General features: G+C 39.2%; 1 protein-coding gene across 1 annotated transcript in view; it reads left to right on the top strand.

Annotated features, from left to right (window-relative positions):
* Positions 1-27,127, top strand: part of sorcs3a (sortilin related VPS10 domain containing receptor 3a) — a 307,833-nt gene that overhangs the window by 183,583 nt on the left and 97,123 nt on the right. The window contains exons 5-9 of the mRNA XM_051945511.1: positions 10,809-10,882; positions 13,141-13,205; positions 13,772-13,890; positions 20,837-20,926; positions 21,239-21,418. Of these exons, the coding sequence (XP_051801471.1) occupies positions 10,809-10,882; positions 13,141-13,205; positions 13,772-13,890; positions 20,837-20,926; positions 21,239-21,418 (528 nt within the window). The remainder of the gene's footprint in view (positions 1-10,808; positions 10,883-13,140; positions 13,206-13,771; positions 13,891-20,836; positions 20,927-21,238; positions 21,419-27,127) is intronic.

Raw genomic sequence — 27,127 nt, 5'->3', positions numbered from 1 at the left:
ATGATCCAAAACACACAGCCAAAAACACCCAAGAATGGCTGAGAGAAAAGCGTTGGACTATTCTAAAGTGGCCTTCTATGAGCCCAGATCTGAATCCCATTGAACATATGTGGAAGGAGCTGAAACATGCCATTTGGAGAAGACACCCATCAAACCTGAGACAACTGGAGCTGTTTGCTCATGAGGAGTGGGCCAAAATACCTGTTGACAGCTGCAGAACGCTCATTGACAAATACAGAAATCGTTTAATTGCAGTGATTGCCTCAAAAGGTTGTGCAACAAAATATTAAGTTATGGGTACCATCATTTTTGTCCAGCCCTATTTCATTAGTTTGTTTTTTTAAATAATTATGTTAATCAACAATTCAAAAGTGATGGCTGATTTTGATTATTTAATTTTCAATAAATTTTTATTTATTGTTACTTTTGTGAGTTTCAAGTGATTTCAGTGAGAATTGTGGGTTTTTCCTTCTTTAACTGAGGGGTGCCAACAATTTTGTCCACGTGTGTATATGAAAACAGTGGGATAGCTTATTCTCTATTACAGCCATGAACAAATGTACTTATACAATATAAAGATCATATGTATCAGGACGGGCTTGAGTTTCCAATGATTTCTATAACTCCAAATTTTCTGTGATGGAATCATTGTAAACTCATGTGTTTTTGTCATAAAAAACAGTCCCGCATATTGATACTTTTATAGATTTATTAAAGATCTTTTGGAACTCTGCTGAGTCAAAAATGTGCACAGAGCAACTTGATCATCCGTTTTAGTCACGTAGAAAGCTGTGTTTATCAAATTTTCTTGATGCTATGGCCTCTTAACTACTTGTGAGTGATCATGACTTGATCCACAAATTGTTTGCACAAATTTGTGCAAACAATTTTAGTATAAAGTGCATAGCACAGCTGTGTCACTACCAGGATCAGGAAGAAAACACAAGATATTACCTGTTGCCAAGAGACAGTTGGCCAGGATGGTCAGGAGTCCACCAAGAATCACCAAAAAGCATGTCTCCAATGTATTAGAAGCTTCTGGAAGACAGATGACAGCTCTTCCTCTGGAAGCAGCACCTTGAAGCCTGACTAAAGTTTACTGATGATCACATGGACAAAGAAAAGGCCTTCTGAAGGAAAATCATGTCATCAGATGAAATAAAAATGTAGTTATTTGGCCTAAATGACCAGAAATATGTTTGGAGGAGAGAAGGTGAGGCCTTCAAATGTACCATTAAGCATGGCGGTGGCATTATTATTATGCACTGGGGCTGTTTTGTGTCAGTGGAACAGGTGCTTTACACAAACTAAATTGAATAATGAAGGAGGAGAATTTCCTTCACATTCTTCAGGAACCCCTAAAATCATCAGCCAGAAGGTTGATCCTGTACACAGTTGGATGCTCCAACAAGTCAGTGACCCCAAACACACATCAAAAATGGTAAAGAAATGGTTACATAAGGCTGAAATTTAGGTTTTAGACTGGTCTCCCCGAAGTACTTACACAAACCCCATCAAGAAACTGTGGACTGTGATAAAGGAACAAATCTGTGTCAGAAAACCAACAAAGTTAGTCTAACTATACCAATTCTGTCCAGAGGAGGCGCAAAGATACAACCAGAAGCTCCTAGATGGAAACCAAAAGCACCTCAGTGAAAATGGCCAAAGAATGTTTAACCAAACCTTGGTATTTCAATGACCGAATAGCTGAATAGCTGCACGCGTTGTCAGACAGGCAACGACAAAATTATATTTCTGTGTGCTATGTTTGACTGAATGAAACCCCAGTTAACAGAGTGAATATGTGTTTTGGTTTATTCTCAGTTCTTATCATTTTAGTGCAGATGTATTTCTTTTTGTGCAGACGTCTGTATTTAGAAAATGATAAAAGGTCAGGTTTATTAGACTCGTTCATTAAGAACTTATTTCTTGACCTTGGCAAAAAGAAATTTGACCATGACAGCAACTGAGCAGTTACCATCTGCTGATTAAGACTCGAGAGTGAAAAAAGTAAAAGCTACTGAGTAGACTCTCAAAAAAGGCTTCTTTTTTTTTTTCCCCAACAACTGAAACGGCCACAGGAACGATCCCTCACTGGCCTCCTACCCACTCACTAACACCGGTACTGAGCTGCAGGTGCAACTTCTAAGTCTTGTGTTTTATTCCTGTGCTGCTTCTTCTGATTGCTCCTGATTAGAGCTGCAACTAACAATGTTCTTAACGACTGATTAATCTGCTGATTATTTTCCTGATTAAATGACTAAATGTTTGTCTTTAAAATGGCAGAAATTAGCCCCGAAAATTTGTCCTCTTTTTTCCAAGGTGACATCTTTAAATGTTGTGTTTTGACATGCCAGCAGTCTTAAATATTTCAGTTTGGCTGGAAATAAATCGAAGGACAGCCGAAAGTAACAGCACCTCCAGATATCGCTGAAGACTTACTGGGATTTAGCTTCAAAAAATCATTATCAATTTAGTTTACCCTTGTTTTGTTTATTTGGTTTTTTTTTGCTGCTGCTGTCACATTTTTCCTCACTGTGGGGACATTTTTCACTCCAATGCATCTCTACAGAAACTGAACAACCACAAAGAAGAAGAGAGAACTCAGAAATGTCTTCTACACTTTGTAAAACAGTTCAAGAATATTTTGTTTTCTGCAGGATTTGGTGCAAATGCTTGATTTTTGGAAAAAAAATAAATGCAGAATAAACTTTTTTTGGAGAAGTATCACAATTCTAAGCTCAGACTTGTTTAATTTTTCCAGCCATACTGCAAATTATGGATGATTGGTTCATGGAATGTTTGAAAGTTGAAAATCTGACTCTTCTTTCTGTTGTTAAAGCTGTTTTTGCTGACAAATGGTATAATTTTGGCAGCATTTAGGGTCCAGAGTGTTATTCAGTTTGTTGTTAGTCAATAAATCAGAGGATTAGGGTTTTAAAAAAACAATTTTTGAATCTAAAAAGAAAGCTCGGTAACTGTTGGTACTGATTTTTTCTTCTGTCTTAATGGCCTTCAACTCTGAACAATCCAGACGGTTGATTTGCATTGCCTCCTCTACACCCCCCACATTGGATTATCCCTACTGCTGTGTGCTTTGCAGGCTTCATAAATTGTTGGGTATAAAACCAGACCTCTTCTTCCCCTCCACACGGGACAAGCCCAGGCGAAGCCAGCAGAAGCCGTTTGATTTAGAGCACTGTACATAGATGCATCAAGAATTTATAGGAGTCTTAATTAGGAGTTATAAAAGTGACTTATAGTAATTGTGCGGGACACAGGGCCCTATAATGCAGCAGTTATCATTTCCATAATTCCAAAGTCTTGATCCTTTTTTCTCATAACTTTTATGTGTTGCTGGAGCTGTTTGTGCTTTGATGTTAATGCAGAAGGTTTTTTTCTAGGGGACAGGGTGTTGCTGCAGAGGGAAGTTTGCAAAATAAAACAAGACAAAAAAAAAAAATAAAACTCTGCTTGACTTTCTGCTCCTGGAGGGCATCGTAGCAAATACGTTGAGGGTGAAAACTGTGACAAAACTGCACCAAAAATTGAGAAGGATTGTCAAAATTGTCTTTTATTCAGCAGAATGCAGTCTTTGGGAAATTTGCTACCTTTTTTCTTATGGTTATTTCATTTCTTCTATCACGAGCTAATCAAAGTGTCCTGTTGAGTCATTTTGCACACTGTACATTTGGATCCTGCGGCAGGTCTTAGGAGCTGGTTGCTCAGAGCACTTTATGTTTTAAGTAAGTTTAAATTACTAAGGTAAAGGAGATCTTAGGCTAAATTTTTGAGGTTACTAATGCCTTAAGCAAGGGAGAAATTAAGCCTTAATTGTCAAGGAGAAATCATAAAATGGCTTGTGCAACCACCTCCTGAAACCTGCTACAGGATCCAAATTATGTTTACTGCATTGACAGAAAATTTATAGCCAGACAATTGTACAGTTTTCATGGAGACTGTCTGTTTGTTTACACTTGCGATACTTTTCGTCTCATAAAATTGGTCTACAGATAAAATATAGCCAGAAATAAAGAAAACAAATTGGGCAGAGGTGGAAAAAATGATGGAATCAATGAGATAAAGCTCAAGCTTTAATGTGAATTAAAAATACAAATAACAGCAAACAGAGCAACAAATGCGGGGGAAACTAAGAATTGTGTAAGATGTGCTCATGTTCTTCATTTAGTGCTACGAAGTCAGACATATTGCACTTAAGATGCAATCAGAAGTACCTTAAGTTTTGTCCTTTCTCATGTTGCAGAGGCCTTGCATGCGACTTTAAGGGATTCCATAAGTATAAAACTAAGATAAGCAGAAAAATCTTTAATACTTTAGTGAGCGTTTTAAGAAAACCTTAAGGGAAGACCTAAGGGTGTTTTGTGCCCCTGGAATCTTGAACACAGATATTATCTTCCCCAGAGCTCTAATTCTAGTCTTCTTACACACAGTAGTGTATGTCAGTTTCATTTTATGTCTATTTTGTGTCTGTCTCTGCATAAAGGACAATATATACATTTCTGTTAAATATTAAACAATGGTTGACCTAACCCGATAGTCAGACTGAACTGTCAGTATATTTTGAGAGTATATTTTGTTTCATTGTGCCCTCACCAATCTTTTGCAACTGACATATTTGTCATTTTCAGTTTTCATATTTTCCAAATTATTGGGACCAATTCAATGTTTTGCTCTCTGTCAAAGACAAGTTTATTTATAAATCACATTTAAAAGCAGCATGAGTTGAACCACAGAAAACATGGTGACTAAAAGATGAAGCAAAATCCAAATATTAAAATAACAATAATAACAAGAATAAAAATAAAACACCTTAAAAGATGACGTGAGGGTGTTAAGTGCTGCTTGAATCAAACAATTGTGTTACATGTTTATGTGGTATGGGTGAAAATTATGTTTTATACATGCTAAATCTTCTGAATACCCAAAAACCTGCAGGTAGGATTGAAAGGCCTGTTGTCAGTTAAAAAAAAGGTCAAAACTGCACCATTTATCAACCAGAAGCTGTAAAAACAGAAAGCATTGTTGGATTCTGTATTTTTCAGCGGGCATTAAAATCACTTTCTGTTACATGTTTTTGCCGAAATGAAACGGTGAAAAACTGCAACCAAAATTCTAAATTTTCAAATTAAATGACATCAGAGACGAGACAAGTTAAAAATCTCAGTAATCAAACATCTTTAGTATGTAGAGTCAGCACCTGTCTGTCGATTCCAGGTTGAATAAATTCAACTTTACATCTTTTATTTCTTTCTTTTTTGTGCTTTAATCAAAGAATTCCGTTTTTCCCATTTTTAGAATTTATGACATTTTACTCTTTTATGCTGCACATAAACATTCTTAAGTTCTCTTTTCTTCTTCATGGTTGTTCTGTTTCCATAGAAGCACAGGATAGTGAAAAATGAGCCCACAGTCAGGAAAAATGTGACAGAAGTACACGTAAAAAGCTAATTCAGACCCAGCAGCATCCCTTCCAACAGACTGGAGTCTGATTGTATCTGTTGCTAGGGGAAACAGATGATATAGGGATGACTGCAGACATTTTCAACCACTTTTAGTTTCTAATGCTCCAAAAAAAGTCAATAATATCTCAGTGTTATTGGAGAATGATGCACAAATAATGTTTAGTTGGAAAGTGGTCAGAATGTCTTCAAGAATAGCATCAGCACAGGATGTTGTTTGTGTTAAAACACAGTCAACACAGGACTGCTGGTGGTGCAACACATTTTTTATTTTAAGCTTCTCTGAAACATTGAAAACTCATGTCCTTCTGTTCGCAAGGGACTCGTCTACGCACCACTGCTCTTTTTCTAATTGATTTCCAGCATAGACAGCCACAGTAGAGCGGTCATCTATCTTTTATTCTGATTCATATTTCATCTTGAGCAAAAAGTGCACTTGCACCCGCCTTTAAGTAGCTGGATAGCAACAGCAAATGCCATAATCTACACTTTCTCTGAGCATTTCCTGCATACCTCTGAAAGAATACGGAGGAAAAGAAGAAACAGTCATGAAAAGGCTTCATGAAATCCATCTTTCAGTGCTTTTATGTAAGCCCTCCTGTGAGAGACCCCAGTTTGAATCAATTCATTTTTCATTTAACTTCCATCTGTGCTGGATTTACCTCACTTCTCCGTGTCGATTTGTTTCCTGTAAAGCACAAGTTAAGGCTACAAGAAGGAAAACAAATATAGACCAACGCATAAACCTTAAGATTTACGGTGTTCCCTCTGAGTATATGCTGAATACCAATATCCCTGCATAACTCCTGAACTAAAACCAGTGAAACAAAACCTGCTTATGATGCCTGCATGCCTGCAGCACACTTTAAATGCCTTGATGGCTAAATGTGATAAAAACCAGTGCTGCCTAGAAAACATTTCTTGTGAGACATGGCCCTCGCAGACCTTAAATCAGATCTAAACTATTCTTTCTGGCTTTGATACACTTGGTGTGTAAACAGTGTGTGAGTGTGTTTCCCTGTGTCTGGATTTACATGAATTATTCCTGAGATAAGGACTCTTACTCATGCTGCAACGTGCCCTTTTCAAACCTTGTTTTAGTTTTGTGCTCGAGTTCTGGCAGTGCGGTTTGCATGTTTCCTGTGTTTACTACCAACTGTCAAACACATTAATCACATATACGTCACATATACGGAAGTAAATATTGCTTTAAAAGTGGAAGCTGCATGGACTCCAGCAGATTGTACAGTCTTGATCAACTTGTTTCCCTTCTTGTCTTGTCTTGTCAACACGTTTCTGTATAGTTTTGATCCACCGTGGCTTCATTGGTCTCCTTACATTCATCCTACAATTACTGCCACTCACCTCTATCTGGGATTCATCAGTAAATAAGACAGTTGTCCATCATCTAAAGTGAAATGCTGCTGTTTTTCAGTCCACTTCAACATTTCGCCTCCCAAGAACTATTTCATAAAAGCTCTTCTAAACAGCAGACAACCTTCTTCAGACATTTGCTGATTGGAGTCTTGTTTTTCTTTACTCAGTAAATTTTGTATCTGCAATGAAGCTACATTTTAGTCTGCCACTGTAACTTTGATGTGCCGATCTTCTGGTGGTTTGCCCACTTTTGGTAGTTTGGATTCAACTGATCCAGGTTTTTAAAAATCGTGTTAGTGCACTGTGATGCTGAGGAAGATCCTCTTTGCTCAGAAAAGCAATCTGACACCATCACACTGCTACTGAATGACCCATGTTCTCTGGAAGCTTGAGGTTCAGCCATATTCCCAACAGGTTGATTTAGTTGTACAAACCTCTGATGAGTCGATGAAATCCAGCTGAGTGTTTCAATTAAAGAAAGACATTTAGGGAAATCTGACACTTGTACAAAGAAGTTATGGAGAGAATCAGAACTATTTCTTTTTACAAATCAGGACTTTTAAAATACTTCAAAATTTTCGAACTTTGTGATTTTTTCCAGAGTTAGAGAAAGAAAAAAGGAAGCAAACTAAAAAAATGACAATTGATAAAAAAACATTGGATACGTAGCTTATGTGGGCTGTGGTACAGCAGCTGAATCGACTCAGAAAGAAAAAAAGATTTTAGATGAATAATGTTATAGTTTTACTGATAAGGAGCATATAATGAAGAATTACGCAAATACATGCAGATCATCAATTTAGCCTGAAAGTCGAATAAAAAGTTAAGATGAATAACATCAATCTGCACCTGAAGAAGACTGAGTCCAAACACATTGGTTTATTCATGTGCTAATAAAGTATTTGTATATTTTAAATCACAAGCTTTGGAAAGTGTTTGAGTTGCCGACCTATACTAAATGTTTTTTGCTCCTTTTGTTACATTTTTCCTCACTGTGGGCTCATTTTTTACTGCAATATAAAGTCCTGCACCTCTGTGGAAACAGAACGACCATAAAGGAGAGAGAACTCAGCAATGTCTTCTGTGCGGTATGAAAAATCTCAGAAATCATGAAGAAGAAAAAACTTCATCTTAAAAAAATGTAAAACCCTGGAATCAACATGCACAGATTTATCAAAGTACCCCAGATTTAAATAATACTGGATAAACATGAAGGCTCTAAATACTGTTGATAATTTACCATTTACATATTTTTAATTTCTTTCCATGCTTGTCCTCTATCTGCATTGTCGACACTGCCTGCATTTCAGCCGAAAACTTTTGAATGTTTTCTACATGCAGTAATCGGCACGAATAGATGAGTTTGACCAATACGCTCTCTGCAATTCCTCAATCACCAATTAAGTTCCCGTCCTCTGTTCTCGACTCAGACTCCGTTGGTGGCAGCTGGCTGGCCGCCTTTTTGATTTATTGAAGTGAGTGGGAAACTATGAAGCTTACTTTGTGACAGCCCAGAAGCTTTAAAATTTAAGATGTCATTGAACTGATGAATGGAGAGAGGAGAAGCTGAGCCGAGCCGCCGGCGTCATATGTCACTGTCCGAAGCGATGAGGGACGCTGCCCGTCGCCTCGTTCCAGCTGCCCAGAGGCTCCAGAGGGAACCTTAGCTCACTGACACCGGAGGAATCAGAAATCAAATTTTCTGTAGAATATGTGCCGGCGGGCGCCGTGTGTTCGACTCTGTGCAACTTCATAAAGATTCAGACAAATGTTTGCTCCCAGCTAAGACTTGATCCGAGCCTTAACCTCGCACGGGACACTAAGACGAATGCTTTCGTCTCCTGTCTTTGCTCATCAGCGTCAAGCGCCGCAGACACATGGGCTTCAAGTGCTGATGGAATGATGGAACAAACCCGCGATGGAGTTTGACATCCATATGTGGAATCCAAAGAATCATTCCAGCTTTAAATTAGAGGCAGATCATCGGTGCAGTCTGCCTTTGCTGTGCAGCTTTGGGTGTGATATTTAAATGGCAAAAGCACACCTGCTGACACAGATAGAGTTTCCCCTCGCGATGCTGACAAATAAATTTGCAGCAAGTGACAAATGTGCATCCTTTTATCAGAGTAAGTGTCAGATTTGCTGTGATAAAAGGCAACAAGTAGGAACATTAGCATAGCGCTCGACCGGGGCCACCGACGGCACGGAAATAACGGAGCAGCGAGATGTAAGGGAGCTGCTTCCACATCAATCAATACAGTGTTGGGAAACGCAGCGGGGTTATTAATTGTTTGCCCGAGCCCCAGAAAAATGTAATTAGTGCATTAAAATTGGGCCACAGGCTGCAGACTGCACACCTACACTTCAGCCTAGCTATACATCATCCCTGTGCAGGATCAGCCCTGTGATTGGCTGCTGCAGAAATGTTTTTTTTTATCCATGTAATTCTCTGCTGATCAAACTGAAAGTGGCCACATTAATGTCTTATCCATTTTTAGTTTTCATGTATTGTGGTGAATTGTCTGGAAGAATGACGCTTGAGAAAGAGTTTTTGTATTTTATGTACATTGCCCCAAGCAGATGCTTTTATTTTGGCACTAAAACTACCCAACATAGGAGCAATAGTAGGAAGACATCAAACACACCACACTTCACACTCACGGTACTGATAACATAAGACTCAACTAAGCTAACTAGACCAGGGTGTCAAACATATAGCCTGCAGGATGACTTTGCAAAGTGTAAAAATTACAGATGTGATAATACTCACCTTGGACCCCTTTCACCTCCAGAACTGCCTTAGTTCTTCATGGCATACTTTCAACAAGGTGTTGGAAACATTTCTCCAAGATTTTCGTCAATATTGACATGAAAGCATCACACAGTTGCTGCAGATTTGTCAGCTGAACATCCATGATGCCAATCTCCCGTTCCACCACATCCCAAAGGTTCTATTAGATCAAGATCTGGTGACTGTGGAGACCGTTGGAGTACAGTGAACTCATTGTCATGTTCAAGAAACCAGTTTGAGATGATTAGAGCTTTGTGACATGGAACATTATCCTTCTGGAAGTATCCATCAGAAGATAGGTACACTGTTGTCATGAAGGGATGGACATGGTTAGCAACAATAATCAGGTAGGCTGTGGTGTTTAAACAATGCTTACTGGTGCTAAGGGGCCCAAAGTGTGCCAAGACAATATCCCCATACCATTACACCACCAGCAGCCTGAACCGTTGATACAAGGCAGGACGAATCCATGCTTTCATGCTGTTTAGACCACATTCTGATCATCTGAATATCGCAGCTGAAATGGAGACTCATCAGATCAGCAATGTTTTTCCAATCTTCTATTGTCCAATTTTGGTGAGTCTGTGTGGATTGTAGCCTCAGTTTCCTGTTCTTAGCTGACATGAGAGGCACCTGGTGTGATCTTCTGCTGCTGTAGTCCATCTTCTTCAAGGTTGGACATGCTTTCAGAGATGGTATTCTGCACTCCTTGGTTGTAACCAGTGGTTATTTGAGTTATTGTTGCCTTTCTATCATCTCCAACCAGTCTGCCCATTCTTCTCTGACCTCTAATATGAGCCATGATAACAACATTTACAACCCCACCACTACAAACTCCCATGGTGCATTACAGCACAGCAGTTCAGTCCTAGCATCTGGCTCTGCGATCTGTACAGTATTATTCCAGTTAAGTGCTTCCTCTGAATGTTATATCTGGGCTAAAATGTTAGCTCTGATGGCCAGTCAGTAATGATGATAGCGATTTAGTGCAGTGTCAGCCTCTCTGTAGATGATGCCTCATGGCCTCAGACTAACCTCCACCCTGGAATTAAGGAGCCACGTCTCAGCTTTTAAATCAGCTGCTCTAATTAGAGGCTGGACAAGAGCAGAAACATGCATTTATCTTTGCTAACAGCCTGTTTTCCTCTCTCTTCCCTCAGCTCTACAGCTCCGTGGACTTTGGCAGGAAATGGCAGCTCATCCACGAACGCGTCACGCCGAACAGATTCTACTGGTGAGTCACCGGCTTTTCCCTCATCCCGCTCCATCCCTCCCTCCTTCTCGCCCAAGTTTTGCTTTGCTCAGGAATGCAGAAAGTGTCGCTCGTGTTTGCCGCGACTGAGCAAGTGATATTGATGGTTCAGAACAAGGTGTGTGACTGACTGGTGATGCTGCTGAAACTCTGCACATTTTTCCAGCCCTTTGATACGACCAGGCAGGGATTAATCTCCTGCCTGTGAGCGTCCGAGGGCATTCCACTTCATTTCTCACACTCGTCCTGCTCATATCAGACATATTGCACATAAATACTAAATTATTATCTGCAGTAGGATGGGAAGAGAAGTCGGGATTTCTGCAGATGCATACATGCGGATGCAGAATCATGCGGGATGACTAATAATGGATCCGGGACGTTGCTGTCGCTTCCCATCCAGTCACGTCTGCTGCTCACTCCCCCTGCAGTGCACCTAGTATGTCTGAAAGTGCACACTCATCACAAACGTTGGGCCGGATCTATTCCAGCTCGCTGCTCCTCTCTGAGGTGACTGAGGGTTTGCCCGGGATTGCCTTCGGCTACACCCACCCCTTAACTTGCATAAATCTGGAGCTGCTTCCGTGCCACTGTGGTCTAATCCGAAATAACAATCCATCGCTGGCTTTGCCCTTCACCGCCAACGCCCCCTTCAAGGACACTGGATTGGGCTTGTAGCGACGGCCAGGCAGGGCTCCAGTTGGCTGCATTTAGACAATGGCTTCATCAGCCTCCAAGGGATATGAAATGCCGCCACAATGGGAGAGCTGCGACCGTCCGGTCTAATCCAACAGCAGTGAAATGAGCAAGAAAGCCAGATAACGCTCAGAGATATGCAGTCAGAGAGTGTGGTGGCCCTGCACCATCAGTCCCAGAGGAGGAGGCTCTGTTTGTCTCTGCATTGTTGCACTTTGCTGGAAAGGATGCAGGGATGTGCTCAGTTTAAAGTGGCATTTAGAATATTCCTGGGCAACTAAATTGCAGATACATAACTTATTTAGTTATTTATTGGTTTATTTCAGACTTGCCACAATACCATAAAGGCAGAAATAAAACAAAATAAAAAACACAAAATGAAAATAAAATAAAATTTTAAACAATGTAGGATAACACAAGCAAGGATGTAGGAGAACAGCCTGGATAAATGTCATTAAACAAGTTCATGAAGCTCAGACAACAACATCATGATTCCTTGCTCTACAACTGCTCTGCATTTACATTTTGATATATATATGTATATATAGCCGCATGCTTATATGCAGTTTAAGAAAGTCCAAGTTTCTTAAATGTGTTTTTGCTGTTGTTATTGTTGTACATTTTTCTTGAATTATTTTATAGTTGTTCTTGTTTTGAGATTGATGTCCAGACACTTCCATAAGTTTATTCTACAAACCACTAAATATTGACTGCTCGGAGTTGTATGTACAAATGGCTTTTCTTCCAATGTAATTTTTCTCTTAAATCTAAGTTTCCGGTGTTGCGAGTGAACAGTTGTTGTGTTATTAAGGAATAGCTTATTGCTTGATTGAAACATTTTTTTAATATATTAAAACATTGAAAATGCAGTCTGTGACATTGTAAGAAAGAGTTAGAAATACTTGCAAATGAGAGAGGTGTAAAGTTGAATAGAATGTTTAATTTTTTAATATACATATTTCTGCAAACTAATGTCTTTACAATTTCCTTTGTTGTTTCCACTCTAGTGCTTCGAGGTTGAATAACTCAGAAAATCATTGTCTTTTTACAACATGCAGTAGGTCGACTACACATCAAATTAAGCAGATTTTACAGCAAGCATTCTGACAATTAGATCCTACTTTCCATGAAAAATATACACAATAATATCTATTATGTAAAATAGTAGATCTGCATTTTTGCCTTACCTTGCTATAAAGACTTAAATAAACAATCTGCATTATTATTGTATCTCATGATGGAAGTTCTAGATAGCTAGGACTGTTTTGACAAGATACAGCATGACTAGTTCTTACAATGACTGAAACAAGAGTTTAAAAATAAAGTAGTGAGATTACCCTGAAAATAGCCTTGAGAACTTGCAGGGTTATAAAGAAACCTGTTTAAAAGCAGCAGGCCTCGACTCGATCTTTGTCCCTTCATTTCTTTTCATCATCTTCACCTCCCTTTGAACTGACAACTCTTGGATCTTTTTCTTCATTTTTTTCCCTTCACATCCCCTTTCCATTACCTGTCAATACACTTCTGTCATTCTTTTCTCGCAGGTCTGTCGCTGGCCTTGACAAGGAGCCGGATCTGGTCCACATGGAGGCTCATACGCCGGATGGAAGTAAGTGTCTTCACCAGCACAAAGCCCAGTAATGAACAGGTCTCTGGAGGAGAGAATTCCTCCTGCAGAAAACACGGCACCGGCTCGCTGCATCAATAAACCAGATTCCTGATGAATATGGCCTTTCTTCTGTTCCCTTTTCACTGTCTGAATGTCAGCACCATAACTCTGAATAGCAGCCCTGCCAAGATTTTCCATAGGTGACCCTGGTGAATCTGTTTGCACCAGTCACAGGAGCTTCACTGCAAGATACAAGCTTTTTTTTTTTCTATTTCATATCACTGCAGTGTGATGGACAAGCAGAGACGCTTGTTTGTGGCGTCTGCACAATAAGCACAAATCAGGTGATACAAAGAGAAGCAAATTAGCCAGAGAAAATGTCAGACTGCAGGAGTGCAACCCTTCACAGTTTGAGCAAGAAATATCATTTGATCTAATTGAGAGGGAAGCGTTTAGCATATAAAGAAGCCTTCAGTTTATTTATTTATTTATTTATGTGGGTTTGCTGTAGCGCTACATGCTATATGACAAGAACTAGAGTGCTTTTCTGTGTGTTCTTGTGGCAGATGTGCAGTATGTCACGTGCAGAGCTCAGATGTGCACAGAAGCTAACAGGAACTACCCTTTCCACGGATACGTTGACATCAGCTCTTTGGTGGTGCAGGACGACTACATATTCATACAGGTAGGCCTCTGCACAGTCACTACCTAAAACATGAAAGGTTATGTATGCAAATAGAAAAATGTGTAAAATACATCCTGCATTGATTTAGGAGCCGCTGGAAGTCGTGTGTTTGTTGTCAAATGCAGGTTGTAGATTGTGTTGAGTTTTATGACTGTTAAGTTTAATGGCTCACTGTGCTGCATATTAATTTTTTTAAGCTGTACTGTGAGCAGCTTTTGTACTCGAATAGGAATAAAGACCTTACAAACGCGCAAGTTAGAACCAGCTTCGTAGTGGTTTAGGCTAAAATGTTGACAAACGGGTTAAAGAAACTCAGAACATCTCGTTAGTTTAGTTTCCATTTAACCACTTGAGCCCCAAACCTCCTGCTTAAAATGCATATTTTCTTCTTAAAGTCATCAAAATTATACCATTTATTACAGCCTGAAGATTTATTTATTCATTTATTTTTTAAACTCTTTGCATTTTCACCTTTTCAAAAGTCTTTGAAGGTTTTTTTTCCCCCCTATGGTTCATGGCATTCTAACTGTGCCATTATTCACAGAAGACATTCCTGAGTTCTGTCTCCTCCATAGTTGTTCTGTTACAATAGAAGTGCAGGAGGTTATATTGCAGTAAAAAAAAAAAAAAATAGCACAAAGTGAAGAAAAATACAGAGAAAAGATGAGGGAAAGTGCCCAGACACAGCTTCGGGTTGACAAAGTTGAGTAGAAACAGAAAAAGAAAGATTTTGTTTGCTTTGGTGTTGACTTCAACCTCCAAAAATTGTGTGTATATATATATATATATATATATATATATATATTACAAGCATGTAGGGAGTCACACGTTGGATCATACAGAGATAAGATCGGATAAGATAAAAGAAACTTTATTAATCTTTCCCCAGACAAATTCATAGAAATGAAGCATAGTAGCAAAAAAAAAAAAAACAAGGCAAGACATACAAGAGTGTAATAAGGATACATTTATGTTTATTTAAAACATAATAAATGATAGAGTGTTGCCTTTTCCAGCTGCCAGACTGAATAACTTTATTTCTGGTGGAAATCCTGAGTTTGCATGACTTGATGATTTTCCTTTACCCTCTAAACTGGTCTCACAATAGAATTCCCTATTTACCCCCTATATGCTTCCATTGCTGTTCTGTTGTCACCTGTTGATCAGGTCGATTATGCTTTTCCAGAGTCTGTCTGCAGGAAAAATTGGTATATAGTTTTATCAATGGAAAAAGTGACGAGACCAAAACAACAAGCTAAAAGTCATATCATACATCGACTCAGTCATCAGTTCTCAGATGGGTTTGCTCTATGTGAAACACATGATATGTATCCGCTTTGATTGAAGATTCACATGAAAACTTGGCTGAATTCAGGTGTTTCCGTGGCTGTTTACTCTCTCTAGTTCTGCTGCTGATTTTACTTCACTAAAACACCAGTGTAAAAATCCTTTTTGCTTTAACCTCAACTGAACATGTGTGCTTTGTTTTCCTGTGAAGCCAGATTAGTTTTAGTATTCTTCTGGGCCACTGCCTGTTGTGTCATATTAATCATGATTTGTGCGACAGAAAAGTCTGAAATGCTAATGTTCTGAATCCTAAAGTAACACAGATGCAATTTATGGCTTGTATCCTAATTTCCTCCACAGCATGAATATTATTTACTTTGACACTGTGCAAATGAGGTTTCATGCGCTTTAAAAGTCGACGGGAAAAGTCGGGATAATTACATCGCTTGTCCGCGGCAACACCAATTTTATTCAAATTTCCCTCCAAAATACTACAGTAAAGCTTCATGTCTGTTTGCAGCTCCTGTGCTCATGAGGAAATAGGGTCTTGTTCGGTTTCTCTGGTTGCACCTCTTCACATGAATCTTGTTGCAGAGGTGTCTGTAAGGCCGGCACATGTCAAACACTGCAACTGCTTCTTGCACCACCGCCGACTACTTCACATCAACTATTTTCAGAACTTGTGCAGCTTCAGTCTGTTTCTCTGGAGAGTGGATGACTCGTGTCTTCCAAAAGCCTTGCCTGACTCTGCTACAGCGAGCTAGTAAGCGCCATTTATAAAATCCTCCACACTTCGACCCCGTTCACCTCTTCCACAGTCCACCAAGCATCACACAGTCTGAGAAACTGAGCCTCCCTGCTGTGCCACATGTACTTTACAAATGCACTTTTGTGTGACTGAGTGTTCTGCACCAGCTAATAATTTATAAAGGAGTAAAATTCAGACTAAATTCCACCTCGCATGATCATTTTCAGTGGTTTTCCTTGCAGCTGTTCAATCCCTCTAAATGTTTTATTGAGCCGAGAAACAGGGATTTTTCCTGAAATCTACTTACCTGAGCCACCTGCAGGCAAGAGGAACCATCTCACCGACCTTGGCAGCACATTAGACAAAGAAATAGAGTTGTTCTCCAAAGATCCTTCAGTCCTGTTTGACCTCTTCTCAGTCTTTCAAGTAAACTCACAAGCACTCAGCCTAAACCTCCCCTTCAATTGGAGCACCTCCACGTTTTAACACGTGTGCGTCACAGACGAAAGAACCTGAAAGAGATGGGGGAAGAAAAAAATCAATCATACCAATTCCTCTTAAAGTTCAAACCGCCTCTGGTTACCTGGCCATCGATCTCCTGCTCCTTCACTCGATTGCATGTGGGACTGTTTCTGCAGTGCTCAACTGCTAAGGCCGCTGTATTTCCTCTCAGAGCTCGTTTTGTCTCTGCTGAGCCACTCGGAGCACTTACAGGATCAGTAAAAGAATCAGCTCTGTCATACAACATTAATGCTGATATTGCTTCTCTTCAGCGGGAAAGCCACAAGTTTTGATTCCAAGGTTTCCCTCTAATGAATTTCATGTCGTTATTGACAGTGAAGAAAAGTGGGTTATGAAGGTGCCGCCTCGCTCGTCTTCTGTGGCCTCGAGGCTAATGACAATCCAGCAGCAGCCAGCGGTCCTCTGCTGTCTCGCTGCATAAGCTAACGGTGTTTGCAAAGGGTCTAGACCATTAAGGACAACTTTTTTTTTTCCTACACACCAGATGAGGCTCAGTTAGGCAACTTAAAGATTTCTCCTGACAAAGAATAATGAGACTATTGATTGTCTTACGAGATATTTACCAAAATCCACTTTGAAACAGCCAAGTGCCTTGACACCTACGGAGGGCTACATCCTCTGAATGCAACTCTAGGAGAAGAGAGAATAAAGGAAAAAAAAGATAAGCTCCTTGGCTATGCAGCATCGCCTTGAAAATCAGGAGGACAAAGAGAATGAGAGAAGGATGGATGTGCGCTGTCACTGGCTCTCAAGGACTTGTATTTTTTTTAAAATTAAAAAAAAAGGGAACCAGGAAAGAAAGAACATTACGAATAAGAAAAAAAAGGGAAGAAAAACTATGTATATACAAATTAATTCTCCTGAAATATCCTAGAAAAATCAAAGAGAAGCGTAGTGTAACTCACTGAATATAGACTTCTGGTGTGAACGTGCTATTTTCACCACATATTTCACACAACATTCTCCTCCCCATCTGCTATCTGTATGTTTTCAAAATCCTCTTCACACTAGAAGGAACAACAACAACAAAACCTTCAGCGCAGAAAAAAAAATGCCAATTTAAAGTTTTGATAATGATTTGGACACAAAATGATCCATTTTAATGGTAGTGCTTGCATCCCTCTATGCAAGTGTTTCACCAACACAAGTTAATGCAACAGTACTTTGCAGGGACATCAGTGCTGCATCCTGGGCTTTAACACCACCCATGATGACTGGGGTGGGTTTAAAGAAACACAAACAAGCCAGAGCTTTGTTTTCATCCCCCTATATAGCAGAATAATAAGAAGGTGCAGTCAGACCATCCTTCAGCTGTGGACATAGACTTATCTGTGTGAGAGGCAAAGTGAGAACGAGCTCTTAAATGATTAATTGATTAGTGTAATTTTGATAAAGAAATTTTAACTGTTTTGACAATGAAATCAACATTTAGATCATTGGTTACCAAAATGGGGAGGTATTTGTGGCTATGTAAGACTAAGAAAGGTGTAATGTTCAAATAAAGCACAACTGTACATAAAGGTGTTTACAAAGTTCACAGTGGTTGGTTTTAGGAATCACAGTTCAGTATGTTAACAGGAGAGCCAAAACAGAGAAAGGAAATATGTAACTGAACCTTGTTATAATTTATTTTTAATGATTAAAAATAATAATTTGCTACAGTTACTTCTTTCAGTCATTCCCCATCAAACTTGCAGTGACCTTTTGTCTCCCAGCTGTGGCGGCTTGTTTTTTACACTGCGATTCTTTCTTTTTTTATCTGGAGCGGGTTTTTCTTCCATGTTCGCCATCATATGCTTAGCTGACTCCATCTCCACTGCCAAAGTATCTTCCTGCTTCAGCGAACCAATCATTGCTGGTTGATGTAAAATGCATCGCTGCTCGTGCACTAGTGCAGACATGCGTCCTGCTGTAGGTGACCGACTACAGCTAGCTCGTGACCAAAGCATTTTGCATGGAATAAGCTGCTTTACAGTCAAGTAGAGTAAAACATAAATGTCCATAAGGTGTCATTTCACTTCCAGAAAGTCGTACAGTACATATTAGAAAAAAACACAGTACAAAAGTATTTTTGTTGTTGCCTGTCTTCTACCATGTGCAGCACAGTGGTTGACTCCAGTTGCCCTATAAATAAACCGATTTGATGTCTCCCACACTGTCACTGTAGATCATGGGAAAACAAAGAGATGCAATGACATCCGTGATTACAGTTTGTTTGGAAAACAGCATGATATCAGATGGGATCAAAGACAGTCTGTATCTTTTAGTGCCACTTACTGGAAATGAAACCTCCTCTTGATGGAAACAGGAACTAAATGTTTAATATTGAAACGTTCCGAAACCCCTCTGTATGCAAACTGCACCATGGAAGTCACTTTCTTCAGTTTATTTTTTTGTGGTCAGACGGGACAGATACATTTACAAACCTGTCAAGAAGCAAATGACTAATCATATGATGAAAAGAAGCTGTTGCGGGCCTTTTTCAGCACCATGGATGCTTGCTTTGTTCTTCTGTCTTGTTTTACGGTGGTTGACATGAAAAAAAGTTTGGTTTTCTTTCTGATCTGTGAGCTGTGATGTTTATAATATTACACCGCCATGCTGTGATGGTGATGCCAGGAACAGCAGGCATCTTTTACTGAAATCAATTTGGGATCAATCCGCCGCACGCTTCAATCATGCATCAATAGCAGATGAATTTCAGACGTGATCAGTGATGATGAAGATACAGAAAAATGGAAATGCATGGATGAAATAGCACATTACACCATTTGATCCAAGCAAATCCCCAAATAAAACAGTGAAACAAAATTTAGTATTGCAGTGGTTTACAGGAACCTTGTGGCATAGCTCCGGTAGGACACTGCATGGAATGGAATGTAAGGTGATAGGATGTACTGTGGCTCCGCTAGCTCCAAAAGACAGACTAAAACCTGTATTCACTACGTGTCAGAAAATATATTGCAGATCAGTTGTTGTACCTGGTTGTTACACGACGTGGTGATCAGAGGAGACGGTTACTCCAATATTATGTGTCCGTAGCACAGGAACACAGTTGTAGGACCCTTGTTTTCTACTGAAATGGGCATTTAGTGTGTCAATAACTGCTTTGTGTCCTGCAACTTAACTTGATTGCTAAAAGTAGAATGTCAAACAACTTGTGTAATTGGGTAATTATCAGGTAAAATAATGATGCAGTGTTATTTTAGCCCTCGTTCTCCCAAAATCTCAAAATGATATTTTAAAGGCTGGAGAGAGCTGAGACAATACAATAACAAAAAAAATACAGTATTACAAGAGCAAAAGTAATAGTGCAAACATTTAAGAAACATCAGCAGAAAAAGAAATCACATACGACAAAACCAGTCTTTTGTTTTTTTTAGCTTTAAACAAATAAAACATGATTCACATTCAGTGTTTGTGCAGTAACTGCCATTCATATTTGTCAAAATTGCTGTCCTTGCTTCACTAGGCTACCTGGTATTCTTTTAGTTATCCAGTGCGGTAGGTGGCGCTGTCTTCACAAAGTGAGGGGTCCTACAATTGTGTTCTTCCAAATGTGGGCCTGAAAATGCTACTCAGTCATGCAGAGTGCTGGCAGTTTGTGGTGACAAGCAGAGAGCATTTTGGGAGTTTAGCCAGTAAAGGGCACCATGATAAAGACTTCTGTGATATTTAATGTTATCTGGCCATAATACACGTATTTAAGACAAGCCAGGATTGACTTGTTCAGTGTTTCTTGACATATATAACAAAGGTGCCTTTGTGGCTCAAACACGTGTTTCAATTGACCAGAATCTGCGATATCAGCATCTGTTGAACACTGATTTGGAGCACTGGTGTGTTTTGATCAAGAAAATTGTTCAGAACTTGCATTTTTAATGTCCTGCCACAAATTGCACTCCCCCATTACGACACCTGTGTGACAGTGGATGTAAACAAAGCATCAGGCTTTGGTTTATACCGCACTGATCAGTTAAACGCCTTGGTCGACCTCAGCATCCCTGTTAGTGGTGTGTGATACTGCAAGATTGGGTATGAATCTGATACCAAGTATATACAGGGTCAGTATAGCCGATACCGATACCAGAATCACAATGTGAGGGATGACCTCCTTAGACTATATTCATATATGACAGTTTAGTCCTAGTGTGCTGCTTCGTACTGTCACAGGAGGAGCTCTGCCACAGACAGCCAGGTCACCTGTTTGATGAAACCACAGCAGGGCAGGCAAACGGCAGAGAAACTGCAACTAAAATATCGATCTCATTACACTGGTAACGTTCAATATCAACACCAACGATATTATCGATATATTTCTATCAGTCCACTTCCAAACCCTATTCAGATGAATTGATTAATTAATGAGTTGCATTTTATGTGTTGCAGGTTCCCACATCAGGACGAGCCACCTACTATGTGTCCTACAAGAGAGACTCGTTCATACAAATCAAACTGCCAAAGTATTCACTGCCGAAGGTGAGCTGCAGCTGCACCTTTCTACTGGATGGTTCATTCTGAAATCTGTTACATTTCAGAATGAGTCAATCGTGGAGACATTTAAACAGTTCCACAACATTAAAAATAATGTAAACTAGTTTGTCAGTAAAACTTTTCATAATCTGACTTGTACATGTTACAGCACATTGAGCAGCAGCTTACAGTAAGTCATCAAGCATTTATAGTCACACTGCAGCACTGATCTCATGATCTCCCACCAGGTCAGCATGTTCTAATCCATCACCTCTCCACCCGCAGTCATAACTCCTCTTATTCTGTCCCCCCCGATAGGATTTACACATCGTCAGCACTGACGAGAAGCAGGTATTTGCAGCGGTGCAGGAGTGGAACCAGAATGACACCTATAACCTCTACCTGTCCGACACCCGAGGGATCTACTTCACCTTGGCAATGGAGAATGTCAAGACCACCAGGGGCATCGGAGGGAACCAGATGCTGGACCTGTACGAGGTAGGAACCCGATCAAATCCATTGCCCTGTAGGGATGCATACAGTTTCATTGATTTAATCTATGAGAGTATTACTTTTTTACGGCTTCTTAAGGTTTGACTATAAAGTACAGCCAGATGCATGGTTCAGCACATAGACAGCAGAACGAAAAAAAGTTTATGTTTCCCCAACAAAAACTGCAAAAAAAATATGTGTTGATTACTTTTTCATAACGGGTAATAAAGCCTTTGAGTTGTAAAGCAGCAAAATACTTTATCTCAACCGCAGAGCTAGATTTATTGGCTGTTGGAAGATTTAAGAACCAAACTTGTTGAGGCTGCAACAAAACAGCTGAAACAAACAGTGAAAATGTGTGAAAACATTAGTTTTTTGTTGATGTTTTTGGTTTGCTCCTGTCACATTTTTCCTCACTGTGGGGTAGTTTTTCTCTGCAATACCTCAGTGAAAACAGCACAACCACGACTAGGAGAGAGAACTTTGCTGATATCTATTGTACCCTGCACTAAAGTTATGATGTCATAAATCATGAAAAAGGATAAAGTTTATGCCGATTTAAAATAGGAAATGCAACTTTATTTTTTTCTTTTTTGTGGCATTGTAACGCCATCATACTGCACATTTCTGAGTCCTTTCTCCTTCATGGTTGTTATGTTTCTATAGAGGTGCAAGACTTTTATATTGCGATGAAAAATGAGCCCACAGTGAGGAAAAATGAAGCAAAATTCATTGGGGTTAAAGAGTTAATAGATTAATAGGAAGGTTTCGATTTTTCCACATTGAATGGATGTAACAGTGTCAATTATTTGAGTTTTTATTTTTAGTAATGCATTTCTTCTTGCTTTTCTACTACTGTGTGACTTCATTTAAAATTAATTTGCAGCAATGCAAACAATTAATTTTAGAGGAATCAAATGATTTAAGTAGATCTAACTTAAATTAGCAGCATTAATAATGTGGATAAGCATAATTCAATATATTTCAAATTCAAATGCATAGTTTAAGTTGGTCTATAAATTCTTCTTGGTGAGTGCGTCTGATTTGTTGTGCTGTGGAAAATGAGTGCAGACTGCAGGCATCTCTGTGCACAGCTGTCCAGTTAGTTTCTGCTGTTGCCTGCAAGTGAGGCATTTAGGAAACATCTGGATATTACAGTGTGCCAGTAAAGAATTGTTCAGCACAGCAGGAGTTTGTTTATATTTATCCTCTCGGAGATGCTCTAAGTTCTGGTGAATTCTGATTTTGATGCAGATTTGTACATTAGCGGGAATGTAGCACAGCATGAAAGTGAAAGTAGCGCTCTGTTTTATTGCAAGTGCAATGAAATACTTTGTCACAAAAATCAACAAATAAGGATCAAAATAACTGATCAAAATAATGCGATCATCATTTTGGTCTTAATTGTGCAGGCTGGGGATGATTCAGGAAAAATATCAACATATGAGAACACTTTGACTTTAATAAAACTGTAAATTAGGACGAGTTTCAGAATATAAAAGGACTTTAGCATCAGTGGTTAAACTACAGGACACTGATATCAGTGTTCACTTGCGGTCTTTGGCCGTTATTAGCAGGCACTTTATTGTTTCATTCAAACCAGTAAACACTACAACTCTGAAATAAGACCTACAAAACCGAATCAGGAGATTTCAAAGTTAAATAGACTCAGTAATTTGACTTGTTGCTGTGTGTGGAGTCATTTGTGCAATCAAGCTGTGTTCTCTGTCGGAGTTACACTCAAGCATGTTTTTAGTTGGTGATTATGATTCATAGAAATCAGTTTAGTTTCATAATGAATTAATTTTGAAGGTAATTAAATAGTTCCTGAATATTTTTCAGTTTTAAACTGTTGTTGTCACAACAGTGAATTGAGTCTACATTGGTTCAGAAAAAGGCATTTTACAGTTTGTTTTTCAAAAGACTTGGCAGAAATTCCTACTTTTGCAAACGACATACTTATTTTTTTACAGATAGTAAATAAGTAGATGAGTGTTAATGAGATATGCAAGAGCTCTTGAAATGTCAAGATCAATAATAGATTTTAAATTGTAAATGAATAAATGGCCTCTCTATAGATGTAATCTATGCTGCAAGTAAAGATGAAAAATGAATGGAAGCTTTTTATGATAATAAAATGAGATTGCAAAACTGTGCTCCCTCAAACAAAAGTCTCCTATTGAGTGTTTAATTTAACATTTTAGTGAATGTAGCCTTAGATTTACTGAGTTAAAGTGCATTGCTTTAAAAGCAAAACACACAGTCTCAGATTAAAAATGCACAAAAAGCAATTAAAATGTCTTTATTTTTTGTTGCATAAAATTCTGTATTAACTTCTACAAATTTAAACTGTGAACTAATCAAAATCCGGTGTCAAAATGAACTGTGTTCAGGAGCTTATGATTAAATGTGTTATAAATTCAGATTTTCATGCCCCGTTGCACAAAATGAGCATATTGTATCTCGGAGGGGAGCATCAACAGGGCTGTTAATCAGTACCACAGAACCAACAATTACTTTGCTGCTGCTCCTTCACTTTTTAAAGGCCCCCTTCGGATTCAAATGGAAACAACAAGTCTTTGTAAAAAGTCATTGCACCAAGTTTGCCCATTAGGCTGTGTAATGATTTATGCTTGCATTAATTTTGACCCCTCCCTGTGAGTTCTACCAACTTTATTGAAGTGAAAAACAGCTGCTGCTAGTTTTTTAATGCAGGAACACACACTAACCAGCAGCTAATGTAAATGTAACGGAGATATTTTAAAGGTAATAATAAATATTACTTTAAAAGATGTTAATTACTAATTTGAATTAAGCTTTTTAGCCACACAAATGAGATATTCAGCAGCTCAACAGGAAGTTACTCATCAGTGTTATTACCACTTAAAAGTGTTACTCAGTGTTTCTGTCTGATCTTTGCTCTGATTGGCAGACAAATAAATGTGATATTTATTAAGTGTTCATTATTACTACGGGTAATGAAGTGACAGTGGTTTTAATTGAGTTTTGTTTTTTGGGGTTTTTTTTTGTATTTTTTACTTTAAGGTCCACAGTACATGAGACTTTCATTCATTTGTTTAAAGTTGGCACAATATGTGGCCTTTAAATTTGCTTAGATTCATTTGTCTGGCAAGAGACTCTATGCTGTCTTTCAAATGAGCCAAGACAGTTGATGAAAGTATCTATTAATGTTACAGAGTTTACAGCTCAAGCATTAATTCTGCCCACGTCATAAAGGGATCAGTGAACACTGTGGTTGTGACATGAGATATACGCCTTCACAGACTTGCTGTGGAGTTTGTGCTATAGTCACTCGTCTGATACAGATGCAATTCAGGTCGTGGTCGTCCATCTTCCTGACAGCAGACATATACAGTGTAAAGAGCATGCTTAATGGGGCTCGCTGCCATGCACCTCTGGACTTGTAATGACCTTGTTAGCTTAGCGGCTACCTGCTGCAGCCTGTGTTTGCATTCATGGCGGCACAGCAGAATTCCCTCCGTCTCCCCCCAGTGAACCAGTTTATCACTCCCACACTGGCAGGTGTGACTGAGAGAGTGAAGGAACAGAGTGAGATATTGGCCAGCAGCAGTGGCAGTGCTGTGGTAATTAACAATGCCATTACTTCTCCTGCACAGTATGCGGATGTGAGTTCGGGCCTCGGTGCAGCTCCTATTTCTGTGCAGCTGTGGCTAAGGCGTTTCAGCGTACAGCTCTAGATGATAAGGCTTTAATTGCGCCCGTCACGCGGCCACAGCTCCATTCCTGATCTGAACCTAAACAAGAGATAGATGATACACTGCTGTCTCCAATAAATCAGAGCCATTACACAAGGGAAGATGCAAGCTATGGAACTCATCCCATTTATTGTTGTTAGAGCCTGACAAACTGCGCTTCGCACATCTAATGTTCCAAAGAGACAGTCAGACCAGAGAGCAGACGGCAAACTACGACAAAGTTGTTTGTTCCTCCGCTTAGAAGTCATGTCTCTCCCTGGAGGGCCTCTGCTCTCTCTGCAACCTCCCTCACCGAAATCAATTATTCTTTTTTTCCACGCAGAAAATTGCTCAATTATCTCCTAAATTAGAGGGATTATTTTATTGTCAGTCAGATTGGAAAAGGGTAATTTCTGTAATCATGAGCCTTTGTTGTGCAAACTAATTTTCTGTTGACATCAGGACTCTACATCGCATGCTAAAGTTCCCTTCAGTCTGAGAGGGGGTTTAGCAGGTGGCTTTCCCAAAATTAGTACTGTGATTGGCTGCGGTTGACTGTATCAGAAATCATTTTTCTCCCGTCGCCTCGCTATAAACAGCAAGAGGGTGATTGATTGAAGACATGAAGTGGATTGTTGTCGGTAGAGAGTATGAGATGATGTGGATGATGATGCTGGTGTTCGCAATGATGATCTGTTTTCCTGCCAGTAAGCTTAAAACCCGCAAAGCCGTGATTTTACAAATTAGTCATAAAATGTATTGCTAAATTCCTTCACTTTAAATAATTGGCAATTCCCCAGCATTCAATAAAGACCCTCCATCTTCAGGGAAATTGGCAGCCATGTTTTCATGTAATAAACATGGGTTTTACTCATTGTTCAGTTCAATGAAAGGCTGTTTACTACCACGCTGGCAACGAGCTGATGGATGCACTTCTGTCAGACGGCGGTCGAAAGGTCATGTAGTTAAATATATCTGTGGATGTTGTTGATTAATTTAAGAAGAATCTTGCAGTGGGCTTTTATCTGCAGAATTTGGAGCAGATTTAAAGCTGCACTGATGAGTTTCCACTGCACATGCTGAATGTTTTCATTGAATTTCTCGCATCAATTTAGTGTGTTTTTAATCTCTGTTTAAACACTTGTTTGTAATTTTTTTTTTTTGGATATGTACTTACTTATTTGTTAGCTTTCTTCCTGCTGGGGCCTCTTGCCAGATCATCATTGTAAATGAGAAATTGTTCTCAACTGAGCTTGCCAGGTAAAATAAAGAATTAAAAATAAAGTTTAAAGCTGCACTGTATCTTCATATAAACAAAGCCAATGTAATGTTATGACTTCCCTTGAAATGATTAGCATTCAGAATGTTACAATGGAACACTGCCACTCCCTTGTTCGGCCTTTTTAGTTAATTATTTTGGCTTTACCCTTTAGAAACTCTGCATTCTCCAACATGGTTTCAAGCTATAGCAGTTTTCAGCTAAACAGGTCTAAGCCAGTACCAGCTTTTGAAGTGAACAGAAGACTTCAGAATATATTTTTATCGGACAGTGTACATAGTTTTGTAAGAGTAACCCAAAGGACAGTTTGATGACCAACTTTCCAAGAACAAAAAACCTACTAGAGATAAAGGTAAAACAGTTATCCTAAAAACAAGAATGCATTAATGTAAAATAACCAAGTAGACAGTTGCCATATAAATAAATGAGAGCCTAAGAGCTTATAATTCAGTTTGTTGTCACAACAGGATGTATGAGGCAGCAGATGAAAAGTCCGTTCTTGAAGTTGATGTTGGAAGCAGGAAAAATGTGCAGCTTGAGGATCTGAGAGACGCTGAGAAACTGTGGTGGTAGAAGACTGGATCAGAGCATCAGCAGGTATACCAAAAATGGTTCACGGAAGATCAGCCAGTAAATTGGTAATAATTCTTATTAATGCATATAAAGGCTCTGATCCTACAGAAGAGCAACTGTAGCACTTAATATTGCTCTCATATAAAG

The sequence above is a fragment of the Acanthochromis polyacanthus genome, chromosome 3 (genome assembly GCF_021347895.1).
Source record: "Acanthochromis polyacanthus isolate Apoly-LR-REF ecotype Palm Island chromosome 3, KAUST_Apoly_ChrSc, whole genome shotgun sequence".
Lineage (NCBI taxonomy): Eukaryota > Metazoa > Chordata > Actinopteri > Pomacentridae > Acanthochromis > Acanthochromis polyacanthus.
This window is presented reverse-complemented; position numbering and strand designations above follow the sequence as displayed.